The sequence below is a fragment of the Acinonyx jubatus genome, chromosome E1 (genome assembly GCF_027475565.1).
Source record: "Acinonyx jubatus isolate Ajub_Pintada_27869175 chromosome E1, VMU_Ajub_asm_v1.0, whole genome shotgun sequence".
NCBI classification, from domain to species: domain Eukaryota; kingdom Metazoa; phylum Chordata; class Mammalia; order Carnivora; family Felidae; genus Acinonyx; species Acinonyx jubatus.
This window is the reverse complement of record NC_069397.1, coordinates 38598981-38623791: the sequence shown is the minus strand read 5'-3', so window position 1 is coordinate 38623791 and position 24811 is coordinate 38598981. Positions and strand designations below refer to the sequence as shown.

Genomic DNA, 24811 nt, shown 5'->3' with positions numbered 1-24811 from the left:
CAGACCTTCTAGAGAAGATCTTTGTTCTTTCTTGCCCTTTTCAAGACTCACCCTGTTCTTTCTGATGGTAATGGGGGGGGGGGTGAGTTTATGGTAAGCTAAGTTATTCCTTTGTATTTATTTTTTTTTATTTTTTACGTTTTCCACTTGTACTGAGACATAATGGACATAATACTGTATTAAGTTCAAGGTACACAGCACAATGACTTTGATTTACACATATTGTGAAATGATTGCCACAGTTTGTTAACATCTATCATCTCGTAGATACAAAAAGAAATGAAAAAAATTTTTTCTGGTGATAAGACCTCTTAAGATTTACTCTCTTAGGAACTTTCAACTATACTGCCCGTCAGGGTTGCCTACAGTGACCATGTTTCCTACCACACTCCTGCTCAGTCTTTACTGCTCCTGAACTCTTCCCACCTTGTCTTGTGGTCTCATGTTTCAGCTGACGCCTCAGTTTGACAAAGATAAATGTGTTTTTATTAACATTTTTGAGATTTCAGCGAAGAGGGAAAATCCAGACTTTTAAATACTGTTTTCAGACATGCCTTTGGTATATTTTAATTTCTTCCGGATTTTGTACTCAGCCAATATCATCTAGTCTGCATGTCCTATATAATATACCTGAGTAGACCGGTTAGTCTAACCTAGGCCTTTAAAAACTAATCTTGAAAAATCAGTATTTTCCCAGTTTGTTGTCAGAATTAGCACATGGACCACGTTTCACTTGAGAAAACTTGATGGATCAGATCAGTAGATAGTATATCACTCTTTACAAAGTCTAGCAGCCTACTTCTTAATTGGAAAGCACAACTCTAACCAATTGATTCCGAAAAAGGAGTTCATCAAAAGGATACAAGGTGGGTCCGAGAATTGGTAAGAAACAGCAAGACCACGTTCAGGGCTTTGCAGACAGAGACAACTCAGCTAAGGTATATTCTTATATATATATGGGTGGTTGAACTGAATAACTACAAAAGTTTCTTGCAGATCCTGCTCCCTGCTCCTTCTTAGAAACCTTTGCTCGTGGGCAGGACTTCCCCAAAAGCAGTACGCACATCCTCGGAGAATAGGACGGGGTGCAGAAAGTGTAGTATGAGGGCATCTTTTCCAGGCAAGGAGGGGGACAGCCAGGACCTGTCTTGCATGTATGTCAGGTCATGCCTAGCGTCAGTCTGGCATGATGGGAAAAGCCCCTTAGCTTGGAATCAAAGGTCAAGTCATTTTCTCTCTTGGAAGTCTCAGTTTCCTTAATCAGAAAACTGAAACGTAGCGAACAGAGTAGCCCTGGAGGTTACATGGATAAGATATAAGAATGTGCTTAGAAATATGCAAGCTCCATGCATATGCAGAGACTTATTACTTACCATTAGTTGGCATGCTCCTTGGTCATTAGTTGACTATGGTTTATCGGGCCTTCAAGTCCTAGCACTTGACTCAACACCTGGCTGAGTAGGGGCTCAGTAAATGGATACCAGGTGAATGGATGGATGGACGAATGGACAAGCAGAGTCGTGAGGAACAGTCAACTCTAGGAAATGCTTTGCACACCATCTATTGACACATCACAACAGCAGAGAGAGATTCATTCGCTCCAAAGATACAGCGAAAGCAAAAGATGTTTCACATGCCAAACACAACTTACCCATCGCTCAGGTAACAAAGACCAGAAACCTGACCCACAGGCTACGTGTTCCCTGCAAGAAGGCCAAGTTAAACAGTGTGGCTCTCCCTGTGTCCTGAACTCCCAAACTGAGAGATGCTGAGAAAGTAAGCCACCTGTTCAAGGTCTGCTGGGCGACACTTCTGGACTTGGCACTCGCTACTGATCACTCACCACTACCTTCCTTCCTTCCCCTGGGTCACTCCGACTCCTCTTTGATGGCACTTTTTTCATGGCCTTCCTGATTCCCTTCCTGTGTGCTCTAGTGGCTTCCTGGGCTTGCCCCACCCCCACTCCATTCGTTCCTACAACATTGTACTATATTTTGTCTTCCATTATTTTAAAAATATTCTGAAATATTTAAATATATAAAGGTATAACGAATAATACAATCATATTCCTAGATACCTCTCCATTTGCAACCTCTTCCCTTCCCATATTGAGTTTAATGTATGCCTTGCCATGCACATTTTTGTACTTTCAGTGCTTATGGGTTAACTGCCTCTTTATTTTTCCATCTTCCCCACTATTATGGAATAAATGTTTGTGTGTCTCCAAAACCCATATGTTGAAGCCCTAACCCCAAGGTGACTGCATTTGAAGGTGGGGCCTCTAAGGCAGTAATTAAGGTTAAATAAGGTTGTAAGAGTGGGACCCTGATCCAATAGGATTAATGTCCTTATAAGAAGAGATATCAGAGGCCTCACTTTCTCTCTCCTTCTCCCTCTCCCTCTCTTTCCTCCCCTTTGCACACACTGAGAAAAGGCTATGTGAGGACATAGTGAGAAGGTAGCCATCTGCAAGCCAGAAAGAGACGCTGACTCTCCTGGACCCTGATCTGGGACTTCCAGGCTCCAGAACTGTGCGGAAATAAATTTTTCTATTGTTTAAACCACCCAATGTATGGTATTTTGTCAGCTTGAGCTGACTGCTACATCCACTGTGCCCCAAGTGGGCTAGGAAAGGCCAGGGACCATGGGTGTTCATTTTTGTAGACTCCACAGCCATGCCTGACACATACGTGCTTGTCAAATATTTGTAAAATGAATGAAAACGAAGTCACTGCAGAACCAAAACCGATGTCCTCGGGTCTATTCCCCGGGACCAAAGTGTTCTCTGCTCTGCCACAATACAGGTCCTATTCAAGCTGCTGCTGAAACCACCATCTATAGTCAACTCCCAACAAAGTAAATTTAAGAGGAGAAAAGGGAATTCGCAAGAAAATAGTGCAGGAAGTGCTGGCATCTTAGGAAAGTCGCTTTAGCGACCAATTAAATGTTTATCAGGCACCCGCTTATTAGGAATTCAGTGTTGGACAGCCTCCATTTCTATAAGGCAATAGTCTTTTTTTTTTTTTTTAGTTTTTTTATGTGTTTATTTTATTTTTGAGAGAGAGACAGACAGAGTGCGAGTGGGAGAGGGGCAGAGAGAGAGGGAGACACAGAATCTGAAGCAGGCTCCAGGCTCTGAGCTGTCAGCACAGAGCCTGATGTGGGACTCGAACTCACGGACCGTGAGATCATGATCTAAATTGAAGTCAGACGCTTAGCTGACTGAGCCATCCAGGTGCCCCGGCAATCAGTCTTTAAAAGACCAAAGACCTAGTGGTCCTAAGATGCCCTGGATATAAGCAAGCACTATGTGTCTGCTTCTGTTATGGACATGTCCTTTGTATGGACACTTTGGAGTATTCATGACACTCCAAATGGAGAACATAAGCTCAAAGACCTCTCCTTCAGTTTATAAGATTAAGCGCATCCGTGGCACAGCTTGAACATGATCGTGGCCCCTCCCACGAGCCCCTAAGCATCAGTAAGGGGCTTTACTTCTAGAGTCTCTGCTTTGACTTCTAAGATTCTCCAGAGGGAAAGAGGCAACAGTCTCAAGAAGCTGGCTTCAAGTCTCTTGCTCAACATGCATCACATGCTCCATAACAAGTGCGATGAGACAGAACCCTCCATGATGGAGGATATCACTGTGGGACCCATTATTGAACTACTATTGAATTATACCAAACTACATAAAAAATCTGTTGTTGTTGTTGTTGTTGTTGTTGTTGTTGTTGTTGTTTAAATCACGGCATTGTTTGAGACAATGCAAAGATGACCCAGAAAAGTACCCAGCATAATTTTGTTTTCAAGAAGCATAGAGTCTATTCCAGAATAGAAAATAGTTCACGTGCCGTGGCCGTATATACCAATTTGGGTGTCACCAAACTAAAGTGCTATGGAAGTGCAGAGAAGAAAGGGCAGAGGAGGTGGGCCATCCTGAGTCTCCAAGGATGGGATGGGACTTGGAAAGTCATACTGAGTTCTTCCTACACTGCACCTCCCATAAAGAGTGTATTCACAGTAAATAGTCACTGACTGCATGCTAACACGCATGCGGGATTATGAGGGAAAGCTCATAATCAGTGTTGAAAATACTAGGGAATCCCCAACGTCTCACTCAGAGACCAGCTAAGAAACTGAAACTGAAGGCTCCCAGGCCACAACATGCCACATCCACGTAGCCAGAGCTGGAGGGGCTTGGCAGTACAGTGAGAGGCGGAAAAGGCTTTGAAGCGAGCACCACCACTTAGCATCAGGCAGAAGCTACTAAGGAGACCAGAATCAGTAGCAGCCCATTACCTCTCTACCCCCAAAAACGTGGCGTATCTGCCACAAAATTCTCTAGTCCTTCCCAGTGTACTTGTGGACTTTCCATGGTGGCCTAGACCAGTGAGAGAACCAAGAAAATCCCTAAGGTAACAAGGAATATCCTGAAAAGAGAGTCTGGAGCTTATGTGGTCTAATCCCGTAACTTTTTAGATGGGCAGCCAAGAACCAGAGAGAGGAAGTGACTTGAGCAAAGTCACATAGTAAGTTATGGCAGAAGCAAGACTAGAACGCAGATCTTCTGCCTCTGAATTTATTTTTTCTTAGAAGCACCTGGCACATGGAAAACGGCTCCAGGAGGAAGCTTCCAGAATAATTCCAGACTGAAGTTGTCCTGACATTCCTTACCAACACCCTGCCTAGATATAACCCCTGAGGATCCTTTCCACCTGGTTCAAGAGATTGCCCATATCCCTAAAAGCAAATGGGTTCCAGATGCCAATGACGAGAGTAGCCAAAACCTTTGGGCCGGAGGAAAAGTTCGATGAGGTCTTCTCATGCTTCCATTTAGGGATTTGGAATAACAGGGAGTGGTTAAGCAATAAGCAGGATGCCATAAAAAAAAAAAGTCCTGCACTTCAGAGTCTCAGATGCCAAAGTTTAGGCATCTTCTAGGCAGCCCAGTCTCCTCACTTTGCACTTGAGAAAACTGAGGCCCAGAGAGGGGAGGCAATTTGCCCAAGATCATACAGGGAGCTAAGCGCACTGCACTATACCCCAAAAGAATGTTCATAATGTCTGGGGAGAAGAAATCCTATTCTATCTACTTGCCCATCTGCTAGGTGAAATGTTGGATTTTTTTCCCCCTTATCTTAGGTAAAGCATCATTTCATGCTTGGTTTTGGTTATAACTGTAGGGAACAGGGGTATAATCTAACCTTAACTTCTTCTATACCTTAAACTCTTTGGGGACAGGAATCACCTTGTATCAGTCAGGGCTGAAGCAAGCAAGACCCACTCTAGATATTTAAAACAAAATCAATTTAATATGGGGGGCTAGTTATCCAGGTGATGGAAGAGCTGAGAAGTCAAACAAGGGATGGTGAGGCTGCCCAGAGATTAATAACAGTAGAAAGTTTCCAGCATCCCTGCGGCTGGAGGGACACGGGAAGAAAGTAGTATTACCAAAGCCCAGAAACTAGGGCAGGAGCTGCAGCCAAGGTGGGGGTACTCATCAGGTGCCGGCACCACAGCAGCAGGGGCTGGCTGATGGACTCTAGGGTCACAGACATGAAGCCACTGCTGGGGACACCGCTGGAAGCAGAGAAGAAAACACCCTAGTGATGGAAAAAGCCATACCATGCAAACAACACCCACAAATGAGTTTGAAAGGCTATACTAATATCAGACGAAACAAACTTTAAGACAAAAATTGATTATAGAGACAAAGAAGAACATTTAGTAATGATATAGGGATCAATCCATCAAGAAGATATAACAAATACACATATATGCAGTTAAAAAACAGAGCCCAAAAACACATAAAGCAAACACTGACAGAATCAAAGGGAGAAATATTCAATTCAACAATCATGATCAGAGATTTCAAAACCCTACTTTCAATAACGGATTAAAAAACTAGGCAGTAGATCAATAAGGAAGCAGAAAACTTGACCAACTATAAATCAACTGAACCCAACAGATGTCCATAGACTGCTTCACCCAACAACAGCAGAGTACATATTCTTCTCGGTTGCACATGGAACATTCTCCAAATAGACCATATGTTAGGCTATAAAATGAATCTCAACAAATTTTAAAGAATTAAGATCAGGGTGCCTGGGTGGCTCAGTTGGTTAAGGTCTGACTCTTGATTTCAGCTCAGGTCATAATCTCATGGTTTGTGAGTTTGAGCCCTGTGTTGGGCTCTGTGCGGACAGTGTGGAGCCAGCTTGGTATTCTCTCTCTTCCTCTCTCTCTGCCTCTTCCCTGCTCTCTCTCAAAATAAATAAACATTAAAAAAAAACTACACATATAAAAATATTAAAAAAAAAATAAAAGAACTAAGACCACACAAATGATAGTCTCTGATCACAATCAGTAACAGAAGGAATGGGGCACCTGAGTGGCTCAGTCAGTTGAGCGTCCAACTTCAGCTCAGGTCATGATATCATGGTTCATGAGTTCGAGCCCCACGTTGGGCTCTGTGCTGACAGCTCAGAGCCTGGGGCCTGCTTTGGATTCTGTGTCTCCCTCTCTCGCTCTCTGCCCCTCCCCCACTCGTGCTCTGTCTCTCTCTCAGAAACAAATAAACATTAAAAAAAATTTTTAAAAAACAATAACAGAAGGAAAATTTCAGAATCCACAGATATGTGGAAATTAAATAACACACTTGTAAATAATCAATGGACCAAAGAACTCACAAAGGAAATTAGAAAATATTTCTAATGAAAATACAACATAGCAAAACCTATGGGATGCAGCTAAGTCAGTGCTTGGAAATTTATAGCTATAAATGACTATATTGGGGAAAAAAAGAAGAAATATTTCATATAAAGAACCTAGCTCTCACCTTGAAAAATCAGAGAAAGAAGACCAAACTAAACCTGAATCAAGTAGAAGGAAAGAAAGAATAAAGGCAAGAATGTAACCAAATGAAATAGAGAATACAAAAAAGTAGGGAAAATCAATAAAACCAAAAACTGGTATACTGAAGAGATTTACAAAATTGACAGATCTCTAACTAGACTTACCCTGATACCCAAACCACACAAAAACATCACAAGAAAATAAGACTACAGACCTTTATCCCTTATAAACATATATGCAAAAATCCTCAACAAAATGTTAACACCCAATTCAGCAGCATATAACAAAGATTAGGGGCTCTTGGGTGGCTCAGTCAGTTAAGCATCCCACTCTTGATCCCAGCTCAAGTCAAGATCTCCCAGTTCATGAGATCAATCCCCACCGTGGGTTCTGTGCTGACATCGAGGAGCCTGCTTAGGATTTTCTCTCTTCCTCTCTCACTGCACTCCTGCTCTCTCCTTTCTCTCTCTCTCTCTCTCTCTCTCTCTCAAAATAAATAAGTAAACTTAAAAATTTTTTTGAAAAAAAAAAAACATTATACACCATAACCCAATAATTTATCCCAGGTATCCAAGGCTGGTTCAACGTACAAAAATCAACCTACATAATACACCATATTTAATAGAATAAAAGACAAAAAAAACAAAAACCAAGGTGGAAACAGAGAAAGCATTTAACAAACTCCAACAAATTGGGAATAGAGGAGAACATGACATATAGAAATTAACTCAAAATGGATCAGAGTTAAATGTCAGAGCTAGAAGTATAGACCTGTCAGAAGAAAACATAGGAACAAATTAAATCTTGAACTTGAATTAGGCAGTGGTTTTTTAGATAGAATACCAAAAGCACAAGTGATGAAATAAAATAAATGAATTGGGACCTAAAATTTAAAAATTTTATGTTAGAGGTGAAAGACAGGGGCACCTGGGTGGCTTAGTCAGTTAAGCATCCAACTCTTGATTTGGGTTCATGTCATGATCTCATGGTTCATGGGTTTGATCCCTGTGTCAGCCACCACTCTGACATTGCAGAGCCTACTTGGGATTTTCTCTCTCTTCCTCTCTCTCTCTCTGCCCCTCCCCTGTCCCCCCCCCCCCGCCCCACACACACATACTCTCTTTTTTTCTCTCTCTCTCAAAATAGATAAATAAACTTAAAAAAAAAGAACATGAAAAGACAATCTACTAGATTGGAAGAAAATATTTATGAGTCCTATGTCTGATAAAGGACTTATACCCAGAATAATGAAGAACTATTACAACTCACAATAAAAAAACAAATAACCCAATTCAAAACTGGGCAAATGATTTAAATAGGCATTTCTACAAAGAAATATAGAAATGATCAACACCATTAGGGTAATGCAAATCAAAACCACAGTGAGATACCATTTCATAACCACTAGATGACTAGAATTCAAAAGACAATAACAGGTTTTGTCAAGGATGTGTAACCTTCATATAGAACTTATGAGACTGTAACATCATGAGGCCACTTTGGGAAATAGTTTGACAGCTCCTCAAAATGTTAAACCTGGAATTGCCATATGACCTCACAATTTCACTCCTAGGTCTGTACCCAAGAGAAATAAGAGCATATGCCCCACACAAAAACTTGTAAATGAATATTCATAGCAGCGTTATTCATAAAAAACAAAAAGTAGAAACAACCCAAGTGTCCAACTGATGATGAATAAACAGAATGTGGTATATCCATACGATGGAATATTATTGGGCCATAAGAAGCAATGAGGAAATGAGACATGCTATAACATGGATGAACCCGGAAAATATTATGCTAAGTGAAAGAAGCCAGATATAAAGGCCACATATTATATAATTCTATTTATGTGACATGCCCACAATAGACAGATGTATAGAGATAGAAAGATTGGCGGTTACCAGGGGCAGGGGGCAAAGGTGGAGGGGAGATGGGGAGTCATTGCTAATGAATAGGGGGAGGGTTGCAGGGGAAAGTGATATAAAATGTTCTAAAATTGATTGTGGTAAAGGTTGCACAACTCTGTGAATCTACAAAACCAAAAAGAGTGAATCTTAAATTTATATGTGGGTTATAGCTCAATAAAGGTGTCAGAAAAAAAAGGAAAGGAAGAGAAGAGAAAGAAGAAAGAAACATTCTGACAATGTCTCTCATTCATTCAATGCCTCCCATTGGCCAAACCTATCCAAGAAGCTGGGGGGCAAAATTGTCTGGGAAATGTAGTTCCCTGTGACACTGAGCAGGGCAGAGGAAGGATGGAGATAACCCCTCATTCACCTCTGATTCTCTGGCCCGTGAAATTCAGTCTATAAACACGTGTCAAATCTATAACTGGCCCTTATTCTCTTGCCTTGGGCTGGGATCTGTCTGTTGGACTATACAGGGGGCTTTTTGAATATAAATAACCTGATGATTCATGATCCTATGACCAATGAGTGGGCTATCACTGTCACCTTCTCATTCCCCTTGGTTCCAGAAAGCACTATAGGGTTGAGGCTGGATTGGAGGGAGGAGCGTGGGTAGGAGGGGCAGAGAAGAGGGTGGCTGCTCTCACAACTTAAAAGCACTTCCTCCCCAGACAGTGAGAGCTCAAGACCCGGCACAGCCTTCTTGTGTGGTTTCAGCCGCCCAGAGAGTGTCATGGACCTGGGTGAGTGAGCCTCCTATGTGAGAAAAAGCAGTACTGGGGTCACTCTGACATCCAGCCTGACTTTGTGGAATGGAGGTGGAGGAGGGGGATGGAAGGTATGGAGGAGCCTCCTGAGGAATGAGGTTCTGAATTTGGTGTCTGTCCCAGAGAGTGCCACCCTGCTCTCCCAGGCATGGTGGATGCACCTGTCAGACCTGGGGAAGGGGGTAACCATCGGTACCAGGAAAGACAAGGCAGAGTGAGGTTGTGTCTTTCTAGAACAGTAGGGACGGGAGAAGGCTGCAGGGCTAGGGTTGGTGGTGATCTGGACGGCACCTGTTCTCATCTCAGCTCGGGGTGATGGGTGAGGCTCTCTAGGACCTGTTCCATCAGGGACAAAGTCTCCCCAGAGGGCTCTGGGCCCCTCCGCTTCCCGTCTTCCCTCTGATTTCCACCTTTATCACCTGCTAACCAGGGATCAGAAGCTCTGTTACCTCAGGGTTGCGAGGAGGAGCAAATAGGAGATGATGCCTTGTGCCAGTGGTATAGGCGGTGCAAATGCAAGCCGGCTGCCCACCTCTCTGGCTTTGCCGCCGCCTCTTGCAGGTTAAAGGCTGGGTGGGCTAGGGGAGATGGGACCGTAATGGGGCATTCAGTTTGAAGTCAGAGCCCAGGCCTCCAGCACAGCCTCTGCGTCACTTCATTGCTTTTTCTGCCCTGGCAGATGAGTCTTCCCTTTAAAAAGCCTGTCCTCTGGTCTAACCTCAGTCTTAACTAGAGGGAACGAAGCTCTTGAGACGGTTTTGAGGGGTACGTCCAGCTCCAGACACCCCATTTGTAAATCTCAGCTGTGAAGTCAGACCCGGCTGAGGCTACAAAGGCCAGGTTCCTGGATGGTTCATTCTCACCAGCAAGCGAAGCACCACGGCGGCCTCAAAGCCGCAAGAGGTTGGCTTTAAAAAGTGAAGGTTCACTGGTACTGTCCTCATACTCCTCCCACCACACCACAGCTTCTTGCCTTTACTCTACCTCCCCCACACCTGCCCGGAACCCTGGGCGGACAGAGCGATCAGCTGTAAAGGGGTTAAAGTAGCCACCCACCCCACCACCTGGGGCTCCTGGGAAGGTGGGGTCTGATCTTTACCTCTCTATCACAGGTGCTTTGGGGGTGTGAGCAGAAAGTATCTGTGGAATGAATGAATGACATCGAGAACTCTGAGTTGATTTTAGTTTTTAAAAATCTCTTCCAACCTCCTCTCCTGCCAGCAGCCTGCTCGCTAATCCCACTCCCCAGATCCCCACCACTTACCATAATCACAGAACGCAGGCATCACCCCCTAAGAAGCGGTCCCTGACTCTCTGTGTGACCTCTGTGAAGGGAAACCAAGCAGGGTCCCAGTGGTGTAATGGGAAATGTTGGAAAACCTGCTCCCCACCCCCCGACCCCCCTAGGAGGAAGGGCTCTGATTGGTAGTTCTTGCCAATTTCCATTGTGTAAATTCTCCCGCCATGGTTAATTTCAAGCCTTAGACAATTTCAAGGGATGAAAGGGCTGAGTACAGAGTCAGGGAAGGATGTACACAACTAGCTCCCTGGGCCTGTGAGAACCAGCTCTCTAGTCCACCACTGAGGGTCCCCCACCCCTCCCCAACCTAAGTTTGGGGAGCTAGTCTCACAGGCTTTGATGCGGGGAAGGAGGGCAACCTCTGGTTTAGGAGAAAGGGATGTTCTTGCCTGCCTCACTCAACTCAAGAGAGAGCCCCAACGGCCAAGCCTGAAATGCTGGTAAGAAGGGAAGCCACTGAGAGAAGCGTTGCTCAGAATGGACTCTGGGCGGTTGGTTAAGGCGTGTGGGCCACAGAGGATCTGTTTTTCTCTCTTCGTCTGCCCAGCAGGGAGCAAGAGGTGGGCGAGGAGACAGAGTTTCTGTTACACAAAATGAAAACACTGAAGCAGGACCGAACTGGTCTTTGATTCACGATTTGAATGAGCACCCCCCACTCCAAGCATCCTCCCCACCTTCGAGGGAGGAAACTTAAGACCTCAGAATTCTCCAAAGCAGAGAAGAAAAAAATGAGCCCATCAGAGACTTCTCTCTCATAGCTTGACCTGAAATGGTGGCAGAGGGGTATTGAAGGAACTCAGGGACAACGCCTCCCGGCCTTTTGGGGGCATGGCTGGGTGGGGGTGGGGGTGGGGGTGGGAATGGTACAGCTTGAGGGGGCTTTGGAGGAATCTCTCCTCTTGGTTTGGCACCTTCTTTCCATCGGCTATCACTGATGGGCGAATTGGGGCATGACAAGTCTCGTGGAGTGAGAGACACATATGTCAACAAGCCACTGAGACAGAGCGAGATACAAAGCTGATGGGGCAAGCGTGAGGCACTTGGGAAGCTCAAAGAAAAGAATAGTGAGCATGGGTCAGAGGGGCATTTCGGTTGGGTTTTGAAAGGTGGGTAAGCGTCACCAAACCAGACAAGGAGGAACAAGGGATGCGGGATGTGGCAGGGATAACAAATCCAATTTTCATCAGAGGCCAATAAGTCAAATGCCCTTATGTCAGGGCAGGTGTGGGGCCAGTTCTGCGATGTTAGGGGGATAGAAACAACAGAACGGGATGATCCACAAGATATGGGAAAGTAAGGATTCCCATCCTGCCCCATGGAGGTCCCTATACACAGTGGGTTCATCAGAAATGTAATGGGATGCAGTCGTGAGAGTTCCATTCCAATCTCAGATCGGTCTCTTAGAAGCTGTGTGGCCCCAGGCAAGTGGCTTAACCTCTCTGGGCCTCTATTTTTGGGAATATAGTATGAACATCGCAAGACATCGCTCACAGGATGTTACAAGGGAGATATACACAAAGACTAAAGGGAAGAACAAAAGAGGGGTTAGGAGTGTGGTTTCTGGAGATGGAAGGATTCAAAGCCCAACTCCACTACTAGCTGACCGTGTGACTCTGGGAAAATTACCAATCTCGCTGTGCTTCCGTTTCCTCAGTGCCAGATGGGAATACCAGGAATACCTACCTCAGGTCTTCTGTGAGGATGAAATTATCAGACCTGGGAAGGGTTTGGTGTGGACTGAGAGCTCAGTGGGATCTGAATGATATCACTGGATAAAACAGTTGATATCACAGTGACTGCAGGGTTCAACAGCCCTGCCTACTGCCTGAAGGGCACCCCCCCCAGTTCTCCCCCCTTCTCTCCAACTTTCCTTACTGCTTCCTTGCTTCTTCCCTCCCCTTCTCCACTGCCTCCTCTCCCTCCAACCCTGCCCCCTGTAAAAAAAAAAAAAAAAAAAAAAGTGTCAGCAGGTGAGGAATTCCAGAGAGGAAAAAGTCTGGGGGGCTTTGCAGGGGGCAGCTGATGGGCAGCTATAATTCTCTGGGCAGCCTGGAGGGCCCGGAAAATGTGGAGATGCAAGTTCAGGATTTGGGGGAGTAACTGACCAGCAGTCCCCTCCTCCCAGACAGGGAGGCAGTTTCCCTTGCTGGGGGCTCAGGCTGGAGTTCTAGGGAATTTTCTTTCCATTATGATTATTACTAGAAACTCAAGAACTCAGAAAATACCCAACATGTAAGTCACCCACTTCTCAACCCCTGAGATTCCCAACGTCAGTGACCTCACCCAAGCTGGTGCTCAGGGTCCATTGCTTTATGACTTGGTGCCAGACAGAAGCAATCTGACTCATGGCCGTTGACCAGGCTCCTGTCCCACCACAGAGTTCCCCTAAATTCCCATTTGATAACCTTTCTTGAAAACGGCCTATTTTTGTTCTACAAATCCTTGCTCATCCGCCATTTCCAACACACCTGGAATGAGAAATCATCTACACACACACACACACACACACACACACACCCTGGTCTCGCCCCATTTCTCTTCCCCTCCACCGGTGAGCAAAGGAATGGGACAGGGTCCAGGAGGAGAAGGGGTTGATGGAGTAAAATAGAGACACCTCTTGCTCCTTGTATCTCACCCGTTGTGACTTAATCAAACCTTTGAGGTTTCTCAGTTCTCACTGACAGTCAAAACGAGCTTTCTCTAGAGTAACGAAATATTTGTACGTGTTTAAAGAAACCTCGAGCGCTTCACGCCAAGATGAGTCAGTGGAGGCTGGGCTGTGCGCGTTGGACCCTGACGAGAGCGTGGCTGAAGTAAAGACGTGGGCTTGGGCAGGGCCCCTCCGGGTAATTCAGCAAGGAAGGCGGATGGGAGAGGGGGGCTAGGATGTTGCATGACAATCTGTTCCCCACCAGGGAACAAGGGGGCAAGCTGGGGACAACGGGCTAATGGGTGCCTGCCCTCAGAAAGAGAAGACAGCCAGGAAGGCAGGTCCATGAGGCAAGACCATGAGGGCCTTGACTGCCATACTAAGCTAAGGGGGCTTCCTCCTTAGGGGTGGATGGCGAGGTCCTCAGGATTTCGGAGGACAGCTGGTCGGGGTGGGCATCAGAGGTCAGCCTCAGAAAGACGTGTCTAGCAGTAGTGTGCCGTATAACTTGCTTGACGTGAGAGAAATACCTATTTGCTTATGTGGCCTGATGCCCTTCCTCCTTCACTCAGGAACCCCCAAGCCCAGAATCCCCCGCGTTAGGCTCTCCATCAGAGCACACGGTGTGTGAATTGGGTGTCATGCAGAGAGGCTTCCAGCAGGTGGCGCTGTGGCCAAGGAAACAGACTCTGGTGCGCTCCCTCTTGGAAGCAGAATTCCTCGCTGCTGGAAGAGGGCCCCTGGCTTCCAGAAGGTGCTTGAAGCACAGTCCGAAGCATTTCCCTGTCCCTGCTGAGGCTGGAGGTGCGACCGGCCTACAAGTCCTGCCTGGGCATGCATTGGTGGCACCCCAGTTATTGACCGTCCTGTGGGCCAGGCCCTGGCTGGGAACTGAGGGTCCTGTTATTATAGGGAGGGGGCTACAAAGGCAAGAAAGCACAATTCCTGCCCTCCGGGTGCTCCCAGAAGGTTAGGTGATCTGTACATAAAGTACCCTGTGAACTGTCCTCCCTGCTCAGCCCTCAGAGGAAGTAAGCTCCCGCTCCAGCCCCTCAGCTCCTCTACAAAGCCGAACTGAGCAGCCAACTGTCCATCTTCTGACTGCAGCACACCAGGCCTGTGCTCACCTAGGGTCTCGGCCTGCTGCTCAGACTCAAGGAGAGCCTCCTGGCTTCCAGAATGTACCCAGGGCACACTCTGGACAGGCCAGACAGGGTCCCTTCCCCACAGCTGAACACGTTCCCCTTTCCCACATCACACAAGGCCCCGGATTAGAAAGAAGTTAAAGAGAGAACGTATACACACACTTCAGTCAAGCCAAAAAAGTAGTTACTTCAGAGAAGTCTCCCATCATACCACACTGTCACAGGACAGTGTCCCCTCAGGCCATCCTGGTGCTCTCTCTCCCTTGGAAGAAGGGGAAGCAGGGCATTCATTCGTTCATTCATTCACCAACACACAATTCCCGGGTGCCTTCTGGATTTGGGGTCTGCGCTGGGTAAAAAGGAAGAGATCCCTGCTCTAAAAGCAGGCTGAGAGAACAGGCAAAGTAAACCACCAGTTGGCCTTGATGAATGTCACTTGAATGAGAGGCTTTGGAGGCAGATGGGTCCCCAGAGCACTTTCCCATCTTTGAGATGCCAGGAAATAGCCTCACTCCTCCACCCATCCCTGTGACATTACCCTATTTCCTCAGCTGGCCTCACCCAGAAGACACTCAGGGCTGTATTTGGGGCTGCCCACTCACCTGGGTGTAGGAAAAATGCTCCCCAGTGGCTACTGGCACCAGAACGGTGCAGGACACACACACACACACACACACACACACACACACACACACACCCTGACCACCACCACCTCAGGGCTGTGCTACCCATATAACCTGGACTGGGAGGGGCCGCTCAGACCCAGGTGTCAAGGTCAATCAAAATTCAGCCTTGAGGGGTGGTATGGGCCAGAGTGGACTTTCCAACTCCAGAAGACACCCTGAAGAACCAAGAAAGGGGTGGGGAGCAGGGACTGCCCGCTGATCCCACTCCTTCCCAGGACCTCGGAGTAGAGAACGAGGAGGAGAGGGCGGCAAGGCTGGGCCGGCAGCCAGGTGCTTCAAGGCACAATCTGGTTCTGATGTTCCAGGCAAATGTGGTGCCTGGGGCTTGTGATGAAAGTTCCCAGCAGTGCCCCCACCCCTCCCAGAGGCTTTCTTTCATAACAAATCCCTGGCCCTGCCACGCAATAACTTTCTCACCTTGTCTCCTACAGGGAAACCAATGAAAAGCGTGCTGGTGGTGGCTCTCCTTGTCATTTTCCAGGTGAGATCTGTGGCCAAGAAAAGCTCTGTTCCCTCCTCCATACACCCTCCCCAAGTCCCCCCCGTCCCATCCCTGGGGTCCTGGTGGAAGAGGTGGGCACTTGCTGGAAGGAAATAGACCCAGACACAAACCCACTCGTTATTCCTTAAGCTGATGGCCATCCCTCTCCATCTGCTGAGTGACCTACAAAGCCACAGATGGTCTCTGAATGTCCTTTACTCCATTTAAATGAAAACATGGGGTCAGGGAATAAGACACCACTGTCTCCCCCACCCCACTTCCACTGTCACCATCCAGGATCCAGAAATGTGGGCTCCATCTGAGTTCGTGGGAAGGAACTGCACAAAGCAAAGGCTGTGAGGTGACTGGAGTCTGTGCATATGTATGCACAGCCACACATGTAAAACTTCATACGTGAGCTGAGAGAACCCTTGGTCTGGTGGCCTGGTTACTATCCAGTTACCGCAAAGCTGTCTCCCTCCCCCAGTGTCCAGCCAAAGCCTCCCCTGGAGGCCCCAGTCCCTTCTGTGAAGTCAAGAGGCCCATTTGAGCCCCACTTAATGGGGAGGGAAGAAAGGATGAGGCCTGGGACACTGGGGGTGGGGGTTGGTGCACATACTTTATGGGGGCCTGAACTCTGCAGGAGCAAAGTCCCCCAGTTTACAACGTTCTGCTTCGCAATCCCAGAAACGGAGACAGGAAATCTGGCCCCGTGAAGTACCAGAGTTAGAAGAAACTGTAACTCATACAGTCTACTCTCTTCCATTTGTTCGGGGCGGGAGCTCTCTTGGAGGGGGAGGAGGAGGGGGAGGGGGAGGCTGAGGCCAGAACCGGAGAGGCAGTCCTTCAGAATTTGGCGCTTCCCCAGGTCTGGAGGCCAGAGGGGCAGCTTTCCAAGAGCTCTGGCCAGAGGCAGGCCCCAACCTGGGCGCTGTTCCCAAAACCCCATCCCAGAGGCCCCCCGGAGCTTGGGCTGCAGCCTGGCCCCCCTCCTCATCACCACTCACTCCCCTCTTGCTTCCCATTTCCAGGACTCGGGAGGGGCTGTGTTGCTGCAAGTGGAGCCTGGAAGGTTGGGGAGGGGACAAGACAGCTGGGGCTCATTCTTCTCTTTCCTTGGGGGGAGGGGGGGTGGCTCGGATGGGGCAGGATGTGGTGGGGCTGAAGGCTACAGAGGCATCAAGCCTGGTGGCCTGGAGCCAGGAGGTAATAAAGGGGAGAAAGAGAAGGCGGGACAGGGTGGTGGGGAGCATGCTTCACAGAGGCTGGGTGTACCCCCTTATGTCCAGGGACCCCGGACTTAAAATCCTGGGCCTTACCATGGGTGGCTGAGAGCAACCAGCCTCTTCCAGGACTCCCAGGCTGCCATCATGCCCACATGAGGGAAAGGGGGTTGTCACTGATATTTGCGCAAGATAGCAAAGCCCAAAGAAAAGGCTCCTGGACATTAGTTTGTCCTTGTTCTGTCCCCAAGCAGGACAGTGATAAATTCAGAATTCGGAAGTAAGAAAGACAGAGACAGGATGTGGGGAAGTCAGTAGACTGGGTTCCACTCTGGCTATGTAACTTTGAGCAAGGCTCTCCAAGAGCCTCCCTTTCCTCAGCTCTAAAGTCACTCCAGCTCCCCAGTTGTATGCAAACCCCATCCTGTTGAGCTGCCCAGAGCCCACTTCCCAGAGGAGGGACCGTGGGCTTCCTGAGGCGATCTTGCAGCCCCACTGCCAGGCTGCACAGGCTTAGCCATCGCTGTGCGCTGAGGCACGGGGCAGGCGGACGTGAGTCCTCCTTCATTGATAAAATCACAGCAGGCTGCCTGAACCCTCACCCTGCCCTGCAGACACGCTAAAAAAAGCCCTGAGCAGCTGAGCCTGGCTGATTGGGATCTGCCGGAAGAGACTGCAAGGAAGAAAGAGACAGAGAGGTAGGGGAAGAGGGTAGCACAGAGGGAGAGGGAGACAGAACCACACTCTCTTCCTGAGGTGCAGGGAGGACTCCGTCACAGCTGAGGAGGCTATGGCCCAGTGGTGCATCAACCACTCCTGCCATGCTGTGCAGTTGAGTGCACTTGGGCACACATTGTCTGAGCCCCTACTGCGTGCCGGGCACGGTGCCTCGGGCCCCAGGGATTCATAGAATTCTTCGAGTCCCTAACCACCCAAAGTCACAGCAGCTCACCCCACACCAGGGTTTCAAGGCCTCTCAATCAAGCATTTGCCTTCCTCTCTTCCCGCTCTAGGCCCTCCTCAACCTTAACCCCAAGGTGGATTTTCCCTTAAAAGCTCAAGTATTTTGTAGGCTCCCTGGAAAAAATCTTTCTAGCAGATTCTAAAGGAAGCTCAAGAAGAAAGGCACACATCCTAACTCTCCTGGAGTTTCCAGGCGCCAGAACCTAAGTTAGGCCCCTCGCCACAGCCACGTGAGGGAGATAGTCCCCATGTCCATTCCACAGATGAGAAAACTGAGGCCCAGAGATAAAGTGTGTTTATCTGGCCCAAGGCTCATCTGACCTGAAAACCCAGACACTTTCCAGTCCCCCATCAGGGCAAGTAGTGACAAGTGTCTCAGAGATGGCAAGATCAGACCCTTGCTACCTATTAGAAATGCAGAATCTTGGGTTCCAGCCTATTAAATCAGGACATGCATTTTGACAAGATCCCCGGGTAATTCATATGTGTGTTAAAATTTGGGAAGCACTGGTTTCACACCAAAGAACCACCTGGAAAGTGGCCCAGATCCATAGAGCCCCGCCCTCTGAGATTATGGTTCGTCTCAAGTAGGGTCCGAGAATTTGCAGGTGATGCTGATGATGCCAGTGGTGGGGGCCACACGTTGAAACCACTGCCCTAGGGCAATCCCAGGGCAGCAAGATTCGCTGAGCTGAGCTGGAAACCACTTCACTAAGCTGGATCATGTTGCCCTATTCCCGTCCCCGCAGGTGTGCCTGTGCCAAGATGAGGTCACAGATGATTACATCGGAGAAAATACCACGGTGGACTACACGCTATATGAGTCCGTATGCTTCAAGAAAGACGTGCGGAACTTTAAAGCCTGGTTCCTGCCAGTCATGTACTCCGTCATCTGTTTCATGGGTCTGCTGGGCAACGGGCTGGTTGTGCTGACCTACATCTATTTCAAGAGGCTCAAGACCATGACTGATACCTACCTGCTCAACCTGGCCATGGCAGACATCCTCTTCCTCCTGACCCTTCCCTTCTGGGCATACAGCGCGGCCAAGTCCTGGGCCTTCGGCGTCCACATTTGCAAGATCATCTTTGGCATCTACAAGATAAGCTTCTTCAGCGGCATGTTGCTGCTTCTTTGTATCAGCATTGACCGCTACGTGGCCATTGTCCAGGCCGTGTCGGCCCACCGACACCGTGCCCGCGTCCTTTTCATCAGCAAGCTCTCCTGTGTGGGCATCTGGATGCTGGCCATGGTGCTGTCCACCCCAGAGCTGATGTACAGCGGCCTCCAGAAGAGCAGCAGCGAACAAGCACTGCGGTGCTCCCTCATCACTGAGCACGTGGAAGCCCTGATCACCATCCAGGTGGCCCAGATGGTGGTGGGCTTTCTGATCCCCCTGGGGGCCATGAGCTTCTGCTACCTCGTCATCATCCGCACCCTGCTCCAGGCGCGCAACTTTGAGCGCAACAAAGCCATCAAGGTCATCATCGCTGTGGTCGTGGTCTTTATAGCCTTCCAGCTGCCCTACAATGGGGTGGTCCTGGCCCAGACGGTGGCCAACTTCAATATCACCGGCAGCGGCAGCTGTGAGCTCAGCAAGCAGCTCGACATCGCCTACGACATCACCTACAGCCTGGCCTGCGTCCGCTGCTGCGTCAACCCTTTCTTATACGCTTTCATTGGCGTCAAGTTCAGAAGCGATCTCTTCAAACTCTTCAAGGACTTGGGCTGCCTGAGCCAGGAGCGGCTCCGTCAGTGGTCTTCCTGCCGCCACACCCGGCGCTCCTCCATGAGTGTGGAGGCTGAGACCACCACCACCTTCTCCCCGTAGGAGGCTCCTCTGCCAGGACTAGATGGACCTCCCCCAGGGCCCCTGGGCTGGGGATAGGGAGCAGATGACTTGGGCTCCAAAAACTGCAGAGGGAAAAGCAGTCCTGGCTGTTAAGTTTTATCTCGTGGGGAAAGCCCGTGCCGCAGCCCGGGCTTCACCCCGGCCCTAGCTACCTCCACCAAGGTTGCAAAGAGTTGTGGCCGATGAGCCACACCAAGTCCTGCAACACTCCCAAACTGAGGCTGTTGTCTCCTAAACCAAAAACCCAAAGTGGAAGTCGGAATACGGTCCACACTCTTGGGGTGAACAAGTAGTTGGTGACAGGTAGGCTGGCGGAGGGGGCCCGGCGGGTCCTCTGAAGGAAACTCCTTCTGACCTAGAATGACATCCTCCCTGAGATTCAAGGGCTGAGACAAGGTCTTCCAGAAAACAAGGCTTTGTCTCCAAGACCAGAGATGGTGGGGAGGCTTGGCATGGCAGCGAGAGGGGGATGCCAGAGGGCCCAACTCCGACTTTCTGCCTTCATCGCTTTTTCCACTCTCATCTGAGCCAGCAAGAAATGGCAGCCTCTAGGCCTCCCCCAAAGCACACTTGCCCCTCGCCTGCCACCTCTCATCAGGCTGCTGCCCTCCCAGGATCTCCTCGGGGAGGGGTGTGGTGTTTCTTGCAGGTCAGGCCAGCCGCTTCTGCCCGGCCAAAGCCACGCTCCCAGCCAGGACTCTGGGGCAAGGATGACGTGTGGCCAGCCCTTCTCGGGTCTCAGCTCTGCTCAGATGGAGGAGCGGGCAGGGAGAGGGGTTAGGGGCCAGGGGGTGGTGACAGTGCTGGCTGCCAAAGACCAATGAGCTGCTTTTTGTTCTTAGTCGTGGGGACAAAAAACTCTCATCCTGTCCAGCACGGTTTACTCATATACAAATACAAGGTTTCCCTTGAGGAAACAACAGCTTTAAAAGAAGGGAACATTTTTTGATAAATGACAAATGGGCATGTTCCTGTTTTGCAAACTCTCACTTCCCACCTGACCACCCCCACTCCTCTCTTTGCCCCGGTCTTCATTGCTCAGAGATGCTCGGAGCCACGAGGTCTGCCGAGCTATGTCCTGAGCCCATCCAATGACACAGCCCCAAGAGACTAAAAGAAGCAGGGGGAGGGGAGGCACAAGGTGCCTGTCTTGCAAATGCCCTTCCAGAGCTCATGGGAGAGGACCTAAGCCTGCGCCATCAGCAGTGATCTAGAGACACCAGTGTGAGCTGACCTTTGGAAAGAACCAAGTTGTCCCTGTAACCTCAATGGCTGGGAGCTCTCCCTGACCTTTAGGAACATTTATACACTGATCTGCTCATCTGTCCCGGCTCAGCCTGGAACCAGAGCCCCTGACCCTTTGTCAGTCCCTTCAAGTTTCCCAAAATGGTGTTTCCAGGGAGGGCCTCCCCCTGGGCACAGAGACCACAGCATGCTGGATCAAGGGGGCTTGGGATGAGACCCATGTGATAGGCTTACCCTTTGCTGGCTGCTTGAAAGCCAGGTTCACCCACGTCCCTCCCTACTGACCATTGTTGCAGCAATAGCCAATGTATGGTTACCCACCATGGAGGGGCAAGAATCAAGAAACAGCCACTGTCCTCCACGTATATCCATGTCCCTGGGGTGCCCTGATGCCCAGAACCTGACCCCTCCAAGCCAGAGCGGAAGTTAGCCCAAGCTGTGACGTATGAGGAGGGGTCTAAAGGGCCCTGAGCACCAATACTTGGGGGCCTGATGCGGGGAAGGGGGTGACATTCATGCAAAGGTGATTCCATCAACTTTACAAAGTGAAAAAAAGCCTGTCTGGTAATGAAGCCCATTGTCCAATTTCACAAGCACATTACATTACCCTCCGCCGTGGGATGCCCTGGGCACTGTTTGTCAGCCGGCTTCCACACTGGGAACCGGCGCCCTGGGAAAAAGGAACCCGGCACGGACGCAGTCAGCGTGGGGCAGTGCTTGCCGCAGCAGCATTAAATATTAAATGGTGCAGCTGCAAATGCGTGTGCACGAGTGTGGGGAGAAAGGGGGAGCCCCAGAGTGCCTGTGGGACCCCAAGAGGAGCGTGGAGCCCACTGGTGTGCACATCCTAACGAGGGCACAGGCAGGAAACCCAGCCTCAGTTCCTGAAGGGAGAAATGTAAAGGAACGGTCGTGAACAGGAAGCCAGTCCAACCGCACAAACATGCCATCTCAGCTTCAAATACATTTTTCTAAAATAACTGGACATCTCCAAGTATTTACAAAACCCCAGCAAAGTTAATTCCCCAAACTGCTCTATCTCAGCTCATTGCTGGCCTGGCCCCTGTTTCCTTGCCCAGCAGCACCCTCATGTGCCTTCAATGAACTTTGGGGGACCCCTAGGAAGAAAGAATAGACTCACTGGGGAGCACTCCCCCAAGGGCTTCTCTCTCTCTCTCTCTCTCATCTGCCTCATACAACTGCCCCGTCTTCCTAGGTTCATGGCCCCCACAGCCCCTCCCCGTCTCCCACAGCTTCCCCCTTCTTTCCAGCTCCAGCACCTTGCCCCCTAGCTTCCTGGCTGCAACCCCAGGCCACAAATCTGCCCTTCCAGCCAGAAGCACCACACCTCTAGAATCATGGTTTCACGGAGCTGCAAGGGGCCTCAAAGATCCCCAAAATGGTGTTTCCAGGGAGGGCCTCCAGCTGGCCCAAGCCCCAATCACTCTCTAGATGGGGAAACTGAGGCTCAGAGAGAGGAACTGGCTTGCTTAAATAGACACTGCAATGTACGGATACTGGATAAACTTGCTTTGGGCGCCTGAGGATCTGGCAAGATTGTGGAGGCGGATGGGGGAGAGCCGAGGCTCTGGAGACTGGCTGCCTGTGAACCTCAACTCTATTGCCTCCCAGCTGTGTGACCTCCAACTGTTGCTCAACTGCTCTGAGTCTCAGATTTCTCAACTGCAAAGTGGAGAGGATTTGGCAAACATTTAGCACGGTGCCTGGAATGCTGCATGTGGCGGTGAGGAACCCAGCCTCTGCGGCCAGACTGCCTGGCTTGAATCTCAGCTGCGCTACTGGTCTTAGTCTCTCCATGCCTCGGTTTCCTAATCCATGTGATGGAAACAAAAATCATTGCACCTACCTCCTAGGGTTGTCATGAGGAGCAAATAAAATTCATATATGTAAAATGTTTAGAAATCCTTACGGAAGTGTTGTTGATAATCGTTCAGAAATGTTCAAGACATGGTAACTAAAAAAAAAGTTGCTAACCACAAGGAAACCAAATTCAATCCTTTAGCCCCATTTCCATCCTCATACAATTTGTAAATCGAGCTGGAAGACAAGCTGAAGATTAGTCAGTCTGTCCTTCCCACCGATTGTACAGGTGAGCCAACTGAGGCTCTGAGAGGTGAATGACTCCCCTGGGGTCTCTCAGGAGCTCTTGGCCATGCTAGAACTTGAACCCAGGTTCCCAAGCTCCATCCAGAGCTCTTGATCCGGACCTCCTGCACTCACTCACACTGCCCTACACATCCACCCTGGCCTTTGCCACCCTCATCCCAGACCATGTAGCTCTGCCCTGACAAGCGCCAGCCCTCCTGTCCTGTGGCCAGGTCCTTAAAGAGACTCTCCCCTCTCCCCCTTAAATCATTCCTGTCCTTGCCATTGAGTCCGGGAGAATGAGGTACAAAGAAAAGAATGATGGCAGCAGGCCCAAAGGAATTCAGGCAACTGATCTTTTTAAGAAACGATCCTTTCTGGGGGTCACGTTCTCAGTTATTTGTCTGTATTGAAGGTAAATAGTTGGAGGGAGAAGAAACAGGCCTGTGGGGGCGGGGGTGGGAGTTGAGGCGAATAAGATGGGGAGCAGAGGGGTGCAATTTTGAGTGGGGGCAAAAGGCAGGGGGAAGGTGGGGCAGGGGTGTATTCTAGGGACTACTCAGGTAGGGACCAGACTTGGAGAGTGTTGTCAGTGGATGGAAAGATGTCCTCCCACCAATACACACACACACACACACACACACACACACACACACACGGCTTCCCCGGACCTCCCAATCACAGGTGAGGAGAAAGGAGCTCTATTAATCTTAGACACAGGTGGGCTCATAGCCTTCTTTGCCAGGAGGAGGCTAGAAACAGCCCAGTTCCCCTAGTCTGAGCCCCTAGAAAAACCCTATGGAGTAAAAGAAGCGGGTGTCTTCTCCCTGAAATCAAAAGAGCAACCGTGTCAGCCCTCCCAGCTTCCACTCTGAGAGCAGATGTTTGAGAGGCACTGCAGGGAGGAGAAGCCTCATCACACACGCGCACACACGTACACACACGTGTGCACACACACCACCCCCCAGCTCGGCCATTTGTCTTGCCAGGGGCCTAGAAAGAGATACAGACACGGAGTCTGCTGTAGAAAAGGCTACATGGCCCCTTGCTCAGCCAAAGCAGCTCTAGACCAACAAATCTCATCTGATCTCCAAAATCAGCAGCGAGGGCACGTGATTGCTCCCGCGACTCCCCTCCTTGGGTGCATGCATGGCCAATTCAGACTGCTCTTCCTCCCGCATTCACTGTGAAGATGGATATAACCTTATTTTTGTCTATTGTTTCCTAACCCCAGGGAATCCACTTGCTGGATTGTTCTATGTGTAATAGTAACCACTACACAATGTGGCCTCCAGGTGCTCCTCTCTGTGTAAATAAACATAGGCCCGCACGAGCAGGGTGGGGTCAGGCTTTGCCTGATTCTGGCCAGTTTCATTCCCTCCGGGTGCAATAGGTCCAGAGGTCAGACGGCCATCCCCCTAGCAAGAGGGCAAGTGAGGACACATGCCTTGCCCCGGCGTTCTCTCGTGCCTATGTCAGAGCTTGTTTAGGGCAGCGTAGTTTATATTAGTCCCAAGTAAATATCTGACACGGTGAAGTTCAACAGACACTACAGATGAAATGCCCCAGACCCTTTCTCAGAGTTTAAAAGGAGGCCTGGAAATGCACGCACATTTATCTTCTATGGTTT

The 24811-nt window shown here is 49.3% G+C and overlaps 1 protein-coding gene across 1 annotated transcript; it reads left to right on the top strand.

Moving 5' to 3' along the window:
• Positions 1-9427: 9427 nt before the first annotated feature.
• On the top strand, positions 9428-22988 carry CCR7 (C-C motif chemokine receptor 7). The gene is made up of 3 exons (XM_015078582.3): positions 9428-9508; positions 15745-15794; positions 18730-22988. Exons 1-3 carry the CDS (start codon positions 9499-9501, stop codon positions 19807-19809), a joined length of 1140 nt encoding a protein of 379 aa, XP_014934068.1. The 5' UTR covers positions 9428-9498; the 3' UTR covers positions 19810-22988.
• Positions 22989-24811: the final 1823 nt, after the last annotated feature.

Bases quoted from the DNA above. Each gene is read 5' to 3' on its own strand.
- CCR7 (XM_015078582.3), top strand. The intron at 15,795-18,729 runs GTGAGATCTGTG...CCGTCCCCGCAG, and splicing joins CTCTCCTTGTCATTTTCCAG to GTGTGCCTGTGCCAAGATGA.